Source organism: Acanthopagrus latus, chromosome 15, assembly GCF_904848185.1.
Source record: "Acanthopagrus latus isolate v.2019 chromosome 15, fAcaLat1.1, whole genome shotgun sequence".
NCBI lineage: Eukaryota > Metazoa > Chordata > Actinopteri > Spariformes > Sparidae > Acanthopagrus > Acanthopagrus latus.
Window position 1 is genome coordinate 7,406,183 of NC_051053.1, and position 11,524 is coordinate 7,417,706.

At 44.7% G+C, this 11,524-nt stretch overlaps 1 protein-coding gene across 2 annotated transcripts in view; it reads right to left on the reverse strand.

Moving 5' to 3' along the window:
* Positions 1 to 10,863, reverse strand: part of LOC119033841 (E3 ubiquitin-protein ligase TRIM8-like) — an 11,668-nt gene extending 805 nt beyond the window's left edge. Inside the window, exons 1-7 of one of the 2 annotated variants that reach the window (XM_037124404.1) lie at positions 10,238 to 10,863; positions 9,059 to 9,647; positions 3,403 to 3,498; positions 2,268 to 2,501; positions 2,008 to 2,039; positions 602 to 717; positions 1 to 479 (exon numbers count right to left, since the gene is read on the reverse strand). The exon at positions 1 to 479 is cut by the window's left edge and continues 805 nt beyond it. In XM_037124404.1, coding sequence (XP_036980299.1) covers positions 1 to 479; positions 602 to 717; positions 2,008 to 2,039; positions 2,268 to 2,501; positions 3,403 to 3,498; positions 9,059 to 9,647; positions 10,238 to 10,251 — 1,560 coding nt within the window. In that variant the 5' untranslated portion in view covers positions 10,252 to 10,863. Of the gene's footprint in view, positions 480 to 601; positions 718 to 2,007; positions 2,040 to 2,267; positions 2,502 to 3,402; positions 3,499 to 9,058; positions 9,648 to 10,233 lie in introns of both variants that reach the window. The other variant, XM_037124405.1, reaches the window with a different exon arrangement.
* Positions 10,864 to 11,524: the final 661 nt, after the last annotated feature.

Here is an 11,524-nt window from a genome sequence, read left to right on the forward strand (position 1 = left end):
CGCTGGGTACGGAGGCCGGGCACGAGCAGCGGGGGCCCCGGAGCAGCAGCAGTTATTCAGAGTGCACATCAGTACTTTCCTCCCTTCAAACATGGCTTGTTGCGAGGCACCTCCACTGGGGAAGTGGGAGGGGGGGAATATGGTCCCTGAGTGGTGGCTGGAGCTGGACCCTAGACCCACCATGTGATGGGCTGAAGGGTCAAGGAGTCGGCTGTGGCCGGGGCCAGCGTGAGGATTCTGGGAGAGACCTTCGGAGGAATACATGGACGAAGCACGATGGCTCTGGTCAGCTAGAAAGGGCTTTTTGCTGCTGTAGAGCAACGGTGGAGGATCCTGGGAGGCGGAGTTTGCTGTGTTACTATCCAAGAAAGCCATGCTGTACTTCCTCTTCTGTAGTCCTGAACTAGTGCCCACGTGGGAGCCAGCAGAGTTGCTGTGAGACTGCACAATCTCAAGAATGGGCGCCTCGTTGAACGGCTCTGAGGAAGGGAAACAGTGACAAAGAAAGAGATAATAGTTACATCTCTGTTAAAATGTTGTTAAATATCTTAAAATACAGTTTTTTCTCATCCTAATTTAGTGACTGCGACTTCTTCCTTACCTTCGAGCATTTTCCGCAGGTTCTTTTCTCGCGTTGAGAGTTCGGATAGCAAGTGATGAGAGTGTAGCTGGCCCACTCTGAGTGGAGGGATGGCACTAGTCAGGTGTGAGTTTGACCTTAGAAAAGAAACACGTGTTATAAAGAGACAGACACACATAAATACTGTGGACCAGATTCAATAAGTCTCTTGCACCCTTGGAGGAGTAGCATTTTGCAGTACAATACACACAACAGTGACATATAAACCTCTCCTAGTTAGAGCAGGATTATGCGTATAATGGGAATGGAACGTGTGGTTAATTCCACATTCTTCTTTATTCAGTCGTGTTCTGCCAATTTGCAAAGGTAACTTTTGCATTGACAAATCTATGGTTTTAAAACGCCGGTGAAATATTGAAAATTGAACTGCAGTTAGGTAGATAATATACATTTTTGAATGCTTTATGACAGCAGAATAAGAATCAGTGCATCATGGGCATGCATGAAAGCCAGGGTTTCCACCAGTGCGGTACTGAAATACATACCCTCGCGCAAGACCAACGGCCCTGTAATGTGGGCTACAATGTGTGTAATGTGTATTTCTTAGGAAAGTATCAGTCAAGAGAAAGACAGATATAGAGAGAGCGTGTGTGACAGTGAGCATGAGGTCAGCAGTAACGTTTTAGCGCCGAATGCTACAACCCCTCAAGACCAAAGCCAAGTTCCTGTTCATTGCTTGCTTGCTAATTTAAGTAAAATGGGTTAGCCCTGAAGTTAGCCACAATTTAGGCCTAGGCTCAGTTACAGGTTGGCCACACAGGATGCTTGTTTAGTGTGTGGCTTCTGCACTGCTGAGCTGCTGCTGCTCACTCACGTGTTTGTGCTAACATAGGTAGCATTGCTGCTGCAGCACGGCTCTTGCCTGCCCTATCTGACTTTGATAGTTAACACTAAATATCAAGATAACTTGATTTTCCTTTTCCCCACTTTTAAAGAGCGAGAAAGCGTGAGAGGCAAAGAGAGGGAGAGTGGGAAAGGGAGGAAAATAGAGTGCACTGTTGTGTGTATTCTCTTCATATCTGTGACATATTCTACAGATACAGACATTATAACTGTAGATAATGGGACGGCGCTCATGACGCGGTAAAAATAAGAGAGACTCTGAATCTCTTGATGAAGCGACGCAGAGAACTCATGCATCCAGTGGGGCCGGTCTGACCTGTTAACATGGATGCTGAAATGAAAAGCTAGAGGTAACGCCACACAGCAGCGCAGCACATGCAGACAGTGTGCCCAGCCCGTTACAGTGGACTGACCTCGAAGGCGGACTAGCTATTCTCATTCAAGCAACAAGGTGACAAGCTGCTAAACACTAAATACAATCAGCAAACAATGATGTGAATCAGAAAAGAAATATAAATGCTCACCTGTCCATTAGCAGCTGATAAGGTTTTGTGTTCTGAAAAAGACAACAAGACACACAAGTCACTCAGTATTCATCTGCCTTTTAACATCTCACCATCAGCTCCTTTGAGGAGAGAAGACAACGGGCCTGCTGTGGCCTTTCTGTGCACACTGTGTATGCTGTCAAACACTTTCCGTTGGTGTATCTTTGCGTGTGTGTTTCCACTGCTGCACAGACATAATCGGGCGTGGGAGACATGGAAAGAGAGGTGCAGATCCGTACCTTCATGAAGTTAATGCTCTCTGATCTTTGGAAGAACGTTTGCACTGAGCTCAGGAGTTTCTCCGCCTGCTGCCGCCTCTCGTTGAGCTGCAAGACCTGCTGGGAGTTTTTCCTCACGTACACGGTGAAAGTGTTCTCCAGCATCTGCACGGTTTCGGCCTGGTTGGCTTCGAGCAGCGCGTGCATCCTCTGGTACTGGGCTCTCACACGCTCCTTCAGTTCGGACACTGCGTCCTGTGGAGAGCAGCATTAGGTTTTGAGGAGCCAGCCACTGGTCTAACAATGCACTCCTATAACACTGTTGCACTGTTTTATGGACAGTTTCTCGGAGCCTACATTCCCCAAAATGCACTCAGTGCCATCACTGCAGCAACTGATGAGATTACATGCAGCTTCCTCTGGAGCCACAGAACGCTTTATACTATTCATTTGACATATGCAGTAGCATTACCCTTTCAATGTGAATATTTTCTCTTTTCTTTACTTCTCTATGACAGTAAACTGAATATCTTTGAGTCGTGGATAAAACAGGACATCAAGTTGGGCACTGATGAAATAATCAACAATGAAAACAATTGTTAGTTGCAGCCATAATCACAATACACTGGTGATTTCCTCAAGTTTGACCATTCTGTCTTTAATAGATCTCTATTGAGTCCCCTGAAAAGAAATATTGAATTTCTGGAGCTCCAAATATAGCTAACAACATTGCCTTGTTTATGGATAACTGTAATTCATTAGCATGGGCATTTGAACTACATAAATCACCTTGAGCACCATTCAGCAGAATTTAAAACCTTGGATTGAAAAAAGGAGTACGCATCGACAAATAGCAGTGAATTGATGCGAAGTACATTTTTTCTGACTTCATTTTGCGGAATCACTTTCTTGTTCAGGACTGAATTCAGAAAGTCATTTGTAAAATGCATTTTCCCCCTGTAATGCACTATCCGTTCAGAGCCAGAGATAAATTACATTTTCTTTTCATTTTCCAGCAGCGAACAAAAGTACAGGGTCATTTCATTATGGCACAGCGTAGACAAAATTACAGCACAAAAACCCCCACATGATGACAAAGAGCTGTGCTGACAAAGTTCAGAATGTAAGTATACACGATGTGCGTGCCGTACCGCACCTTCATCAGCGTCTTGTTTGACTCCAGCTTGGTGAGCTGCTCATCGATGTTCTGAACACGACCTTCAAGTCTGTCTTGCTGCCTCATTAGCATGGCCTGTGGAGAGATGACATGCGAGAGATGGATTAGACAGATGGACCACAACACAATGCGCGGAGAATAAAATAAATATATAACTGCGCACTGTGTGTTAAAACTCAGGGCTCTGCTGTGACCTCAGCGAACCTGGGTGCTTTTCATTAGTCACTAAGACAACCTCCTCCACAATCCTGATGAGACGGAGGAAACAACAGCTGCCAGCGACAACCACATGCATTTATCCATTAGGGGAGCAGCAGCGAAGGCAAGAACGATTGCACAAAAATCCATCTCCGATTGTTTCTAAGTTTATCGGCGACCGTGCTACAGCAAGTGAAGTCCATTGTTGGGACCGGCCTACCTCCTCTGTGGGCTGAATCAGCTGGCAAAAAAGGGCCAGTAAACATAATCCTTCTCCATTTACTGCAGGAGGAGGAAATCAATCTGCAGTCACAGGCTGACAGCTAACTGGGAACTGGGGAGGGCAGGTACGCTTTTTAATGAACTGTTTCTGCATGGGAAAAGGCACCATGCCCAAATAAGAGGGAGCCCGCTGTCATGGCAACAAAGCCTTGTGTATGTATTTATATGTGGAAGCTAATGTGTATGTGAGGGAGCAAGAAGCGGGGGTGTCTCTCTCTACCCCTCTCCGCTTTCTCATTTTGCCACATGCATTGCTCCCATTGTTTGCATTGGCCTCTGTGTCAGTGACAGATTGTCATGTCTGTGTGCATAACGCCGGGGTCGGCTCTCTCCCTCCGCATGGGTGTGCATGCAAGAAAAGGGAACGGCAGGAAAGGCAAAGTGCTGTGGGGCTCCGCTCACACACATGCCAAGAACGGACAGAAAGAAAAGTGAGAAAGACACCGAAAAAAAGAGGGTGAAACCAACAGAGAGAAAGTTTGAAGCGAAAAAGAGATAGGGAGAATGAGGACATTCCTGTGGTCTCTAGTGAGCGAGTTTCAGGGTAGCTACATTGTGGTATCACAGCAACAGGCCTCTTCAGCTGCTTACAACACTCATGGAGTCTTTATGTACAACAACTGCCTGGCCATTATACTATACCACAGTGAACACTTCCAACAGTCCAGCTAGTTTTAAAACAAAACAGCGAGAAGCCTGTGTACAAGCAGTTCATTGTCCACACATAACTGTCCTTGTTTGCATATTCTTTAAATTGGAGAAGTGCTGACAATCGTGTTGCTTGTGAAAAGGCAGAAAAGTTTGTGTTCTTTGGTTCATGTCTCAAAAATCAAAAGACTTTGATTGTCATTCATTCTTTGGACAATTGGCAATGGAAGCACCAACAACACTATAAACCAAGTAATGAATCCGTTGAATAGGCATATCTCGATTTTTGGGCTATTCAGGGAGCAGAATTACCTGCAAGCACAACACTGACATATTACTGCCATATTAAGTTGTTGGAGAGTGTATTTGCAAACACTTGACACTTACATATCCAGTTGACTAGGACTAATATCTAAATGCATGTTCATGTCTCATGTCTCTGGCCGCTCAATGAATGCATCTCCAGTATCAATTTTCCTTTTAGCTCTGTTTTGGTCTCCACCAACTACTTTTCGGCTTCTTAGCCGATAAAAGCTCCACAGTGTTAGCTCTACACCCTACAACTTTATTGTCATTGTGCACAGTACAAGTACAGAGAGAACGAAATGCAATACTCATGTTTTAACGAAACCGAGTTATTAGTGTATTCATTTAAACAAAATCTCAGAACTTCACCAAGTACTTTTTGTGCCTTAATGCAACCTTTTCACAGTGTGTGCTATGTAGTTTTTGTCATGAACGCAGGCATCTTTCTTATCATGCTGTCAGATACCATGTTGTCGGCAACTGACATAAAAGGTTCACAAGGTTCAATTAATTGTCATTCTACAATGCAGGGCTGTACAACGAGATGTACGTCACCTTTTGTTGCTGGGCAGCTAGTGTACATTGAGCTGATCAAAGCTTTTTGTCTAGCTGCCAGCTCTGACTGGAAATGTTGCTGATGAGAGCGCTGAGTTAGAATCAAATCTGTAAAGTTGCTAAGAGAACATAAGACTTAAACTATCACCTGAAAGACAGGAAGGACGGGAACTTCAGGGACGGGTGATAATTCTGTGTTGATTTATCTCCAAGCAGCTCCACTCACATTACACAGTTATTTGATCTGTTGTTCATATAACAATACTGATCAGTGCTGCTTTAAGTGCATTTCCAGTAATATGATCATGCATTAAAATCTGTCTCCATGTTGCAGTGTTGACTGTCAGTGTTAGTGGGTGTCCCACTTGGGAGATCATGAAGGCATTTTACTTTGTGGTTAGTGATACTGAATACTTTACAGTGTGCGCACCAGAGACGGGGACTAATCTGAGCTGCTGAAGCAAGCCCAATGTCATAAAATGCCTAGTTATAAAGGTGCTGGGGTGGCAAGCATGCATTTAATTAGCCTAAACGTAAATGTAAGTTGTTAAATTTTAAGTTTGAGGGGTGCAATTGATAACCACACCTGCTTAGCAAAACGAGCTTTGAAACATTCCACTTACTCCTACCAAATCTTATCAACTTGTTTGAAAAAAACCAAAACATTTGTGTGTTGGTTGAAGACCGATCATAAATCATATTAGTCTTTTCCTAGCAGTTATTATTGGTTCATGTATCAAATGACCTTTCAATAGTATTGGAACTAATAGCAAATTCCAACATGTTGTTTCAAACTTTGGTGGTGAGCAACGTTTTAGTTTAGGTGAAGTTTTGGACTACTGATGATACTGTACAGCAGTGTTATGATGAGCAATTCCTTGTAATACTAGTATCACATTTCATCATCATACATATGACAACTGTGGATTTATTGATATGTTTGTGATAAGATATGTTTGGTGACAGGTTGGCCGTTTCATTTCAGCATATTTAGTTCTACTTAATACATCAATGATGGGGACACACGTGCACACAGTGCTGTGGTTATTGTTAGCTGATGCAGTTCACCTTTGGAAAAATTCATCAGTAAAAGAGGAGAGGGAGACTGCAAGACGATTTAAATGACGCATCAAAGCCAAATGTTTTCATATGCAAGCATTCATCAGGTTTGTCAGGATCATAAATACACACACAATTAGACGCTCTTTAGTTTTGTTGGCTAGAAACACACCTGTACTACATCTCCACAGTACATCTTGCTTACACAAGCCATTTCAGTTAAACAGTACTCTTCAAACAATCTGATAACAACCATAACAACTGACTCTGCCCTGTAAGATCAGTTGGCAACAATATATGTTTCATCCAGTTTTTCATGTCCTGTGTGTACAACACTTACGAACTCTTTAGACAGCACTCTTGCATTCATGATCACCGTCTTTACATCATCCTTTTATACCTTCAGCGTGACTTTTGTATTGACAAAAACAGGAGCGACTTTGTCGGATTGATTGTTGCATGATTGGCTTTATGTAACTCGGCTTCACATAATGGCAACAGCTTTTCTGTGCGCGGATGCTTCTGCTCAACAACTGTCTTCCTCATTTGCCATGTTTCCTCCAATTCCCCTCTTGTCTTCTTGTGTGCTTGAAATAGCATAAGGGGACAGGAGGGAACTGTCTGCTTGCTGATCTCTCTGTAGCAGCGTGAAAGCCTACCTTTATCAAGATTAAACCCGCCAATGATCACTTTCCCCACTGTCCTATTTAGGCATCCAGACACCCGCGGGTTGCCAGGAAGCTCATGTTTAAATGAGGAGCCTCAGGCTCAATGAACAGAGAGCCTCTTTCACAATCAACTGACAACTATTCCCCACGTCTGATGTCAATGGACTGCCCTCTGCATTCTGGGGAACTGACTCACTCCAGCCCAGATACAAGAAACTGCAGACGGCAGAGCTTCCATGAGCGACGGTTTCCTGCTGAGGTGCCTGAGAAAACCAAGGTGAGGTTGTGTGGGAGGGCTCCTCCTCCGCCTGTCCCAGGGACGACATTACTATTATATTACTCTTCCTTTCTCATCTTGAAATTACAAGCCTGCTTGCAAAAGGTTACTCTAAAATGCTCCTGTGAGAGCCAAACATAACCAAGATATGAATGTTTCCTCTTTGTTTATCCCAAAAGCAACAAGAGTGCTGCCAAGGGAATTTAAAATCCTTTTACCAAAATAGACCATAGCTCTGTCAAGGAGAACAACCTTTCAGTAAGTAATAGAGAGAAGCCACTCAGGCCTCAAATTACTTCAACAAATGACCCAGCCTACAGGAAGCCTAACTTTTGCTTTTTGCCACAATTTTGTTGCAATAAGAGAGAGTGCATCCCAGCACGGACAGTGTTAATGTGAGAAGAGCCGGGACCTCTGACTCCTGGATAACTCCATTTAGCCTGCGAACATACAGTAGGGAAAGAAAAGAAAGATGGTGGGTGTGTGCATGTGTGTGTGTGTGTAGGGAGAGCAGCTGTGGAAAGGGCTGAACAGACATCTTTTGTCCCAATAATAGCTCCGAACCAGAGCAACAGTTTGCACCGAAGACTTGAACAGATTTAGAAGTTTGTGATGTTCACGCTGGAAAGAAAACCCGTCTGTAACCTTCCCGAATGGAATAATACGATCACCGAACCTATCAACAAGACCGCAACACGGCAGATGCTAAAACTAATCTGATTCTCACTCCCGCCCCTCCACAGATGGGGAGGAACAGGGAAGAAATGCGTACAAGGCAGCGTGGGCGGTTGTTTTTCGCACCTTGCCACTTACATTAAGCTTGTGGAGGGAGAGCGAGTTCAAAAACAGTAAAGAACTAATGAGGAAAACAAATACCGCCATTACACGCTGGCTTCATGCAGGACACATTCCTCCATGCATCCCGAGGTCAACCCTGCCAAGACACATCATAAGTCATTTGTCGTCAGTTATATTAACACACATACTGTAGAATCTAGCCTTGTCTCCCGGAGCATTTCACTACAAATGGCTGAAATGCAAACTTGTCTTCACATATCCCCAAATTTTCATCTCAATGACAGTCGGTCAGTTGTTTTATCAGGCCATAAAGTCTTGCCAGTGTACATTGTTCAGTGTACAAGAACTAAACCCAAAAAACAATCATGGTTGCTAACATAAACAAAACTACAAATGTGGATCCGCCCCCACTGCTCCGGGGTCATCATTTCCGGTGGATGCAGATTGCATCACAGCACTTACCGGAGGGCACAGGGTGCCTAATGTGAAGGCGTGGCGGGGTGGAATGTGTGGTTTGATCAAGGTTAAAAGCAGTCAGTGACGTACGTCTGCGTGTGTGTGCATGCATGTGTGCGCATCCACCCCGAGTGGTGGCTTTCACCTGTCCAGTCTCTTCACGTCAGACAGGATGAAAAGGAAGAGGCAAAGAAAGAAGGCCTTTATAGACTGATGACCTGAAAGAAATGTTTGCCTCATTGAAATTCAAAGATGAAATCACTCGAAGAAAGTGCACCTATCAAATCTTTTGACAGTCTGATAATTCAAGTGAACAGGCGGGCAGGAGGAGTGTGCTGTGTGTGTGTGTGTGTGTTTATGTGTGTGTGTGTGTGTGATGTTTATGTACCTGCATTTGTATGCGTTGGGTATCCACATCGCAGACTGTGTGTCTTTGGTTAGTGCAGTGGGAGATGCAGCAGAACGGACACAGAGCCACCTGCTCCTCCTCACAGTGGAGCAGCCTGTACTCCTCATGACTGGGACAGGTCCAAGCGCTCAGCTCCTCGGCGTCGACTAACAGGTGTCCCGGGGCCGCGCACGGCTGCTGTAGGTGCGTCTGGATGTGAGTTTGGCAGCAGGGCTCCTTACAGCGCAGGCAGACCTTCCGCACAGGCAGCGGGGGGCCTCTTCTGCAGAGGACACAGTGCAGCACAGCGGGGACTTTCTCAGTGTTCAAGGCATTGAAGCGCTTCACTATGTTGGCGAGCTTGAAGTTCTTCTCCAGTGTGGGTTTCTGCTCGTAGTCATGGTTGCACTCGGGACAGCGGACCGCAGCGTTGTCTTTGGCCCAAGCCTCGGAGATGCAGCCCTTGCAGAAGTTGTGCTTGCATGGCAGCTGGATGGGTTCCTCGAAGACATTCAGGCAAATGGGGCACAGGAGCTCCTCTTCGAAGCAGTTCTTCCAGCTTGCTTCCATGTCTTCAGCTGGATCCAAACTGATGGAGAGTGACAGAAAGGGGCAAAACTGAGAATTACTTTCTAAAGATGGGAGTGCTGTGCTCTTTTTGAAGTCCACAGACACAGACGGAATAAAAACCAGGCTTATTTGTACTCTACTTGCACAGAAAGATGCGGGCAAGCTAACCCACAGGTAAACGCGAATGACAGGTTTATTACAACAACAACACAATTAGCTACAGGAGCATTAGCAGGCGACGACTAGCTGACTTGAGAGGCGCAGGTAAGATTCAGTCAAGAGAAGGAAAAAAAAAGAGTTGAACTTCGACAACAAACTCAAAACTAATGTCACAATAAAATAATTCACATTAGGCGCAATGACAACATAATACGTGGCTCGTTTGGGGAATTCACTACAGGACGATACAGGATGTGGCGTTTGAGAGCAAGTGACAACTTGCTCCAGAATAACGCTTGAAACGGGACTCAGTGTATTAAACATCACACCGAGCGCCGCTGACATTTAATTTAACACGACGACACTCGCGCCTACTCTCATTAAAGCGTTATGCCACTCAAATTAAACACATTTCACGTATCCTTGTGATAGAAAAGCAGCGTTACCAACTATTTATTTTCCATGTCGTCGGCACACTCCGGTGCACCTATAATGCCGTAAAGCTTCGCGCATCCAGCCCCGCGATGAGATCCAGCTCCTCCGGGTAGATTACAGCAGTCTGTTCGGCTCACCGCTAAACACCGGGTTTTTTTTTGTTTTTTTTTTACCAGATTCCCGGCTGTTACTCGACCGGTTTCGCTTTCCCGTCAACTCTTTTGACGAATATTTAATGGCAAGTGCGGGCAGACTGTGTGACTCGTCGGCCGGGAGCTCACTCAGTGCTTTCACACCGACAGCCCCCCTCCGATAACGTGACCCGTCACACAGTTGATAAATAGACGGGGAGGAGCCGAGAGGAGGCCGGCAGCCAGGCAGCCAGAGCGGCAGAGAGGCAGAGAGGCAGGGGAAGAGAACAGCCACAGCAAACTCTACCGGAGAGATTGTTAAATGACCAGGAGACATTCTGTGTGTGTGTGTGTGTGTGTGTGTGTGTGTGTGTGTGTGTGTGTGTGTGTGTGTGTGTGTGTGTGTGTGTGACCTGTCATCCTGTGCACCACTGGCTCCTGTAAACTGGAGTGCCGGCTGGATGACTGGGTTAGAGGCCCCGAGGGGCCCATGAGAGGGTGACTGCATGAGGAGGAGCACTGAATCACACATGGAAAAAATATGCAGGCTTCAAGACAGTGTGAATGCCTGCATTTTGTGTGGTCAAAGCATTTTGGGTTCCCCTTTTTAACTTATTTAAAAGTTATGGCTGAACAAATATGGCTTCATTAGTGGTTGGTTGATATAGTTTTGTTAATAATTAATAACTATACAAGAGGTCTGTCAGAGCCAAGCTGCCCAATGTAGGCCCCATGTCCAAACCTTGGTCTGCCCCATGGCTTGATTTCGCCTGCCGGGTGTTTATTTGATTTTTGTTTGTATTGCTTATAGTATTCTTAATCATCTTATCTTATTTCATACATATTTATTGTTTGCTTTTTTATCGATTCCTATCTCTGTTGCATTTTGCTGCTGTAACAATGCAAATGTCCCCATTGTGGCATTAAAAAAAGCATCTTATTTTTATGTTATCTTTTATTTATATTGTTTTAAAAAATGTTTGATCAAGTGCTGTGTATGCTGTTTTATATTTGGTAAGGTAATTGCTCATTAGATATGTAAAATCCCTAATTATTAGTTGTTGTCATAATCTGACCACAGCCGGCAGGAAATCAGTTAATTTCAGTAATTAGCGATCTTAATACCATTTTGCATCTGAATACAATACAATACAATGCACAACAATAGAAC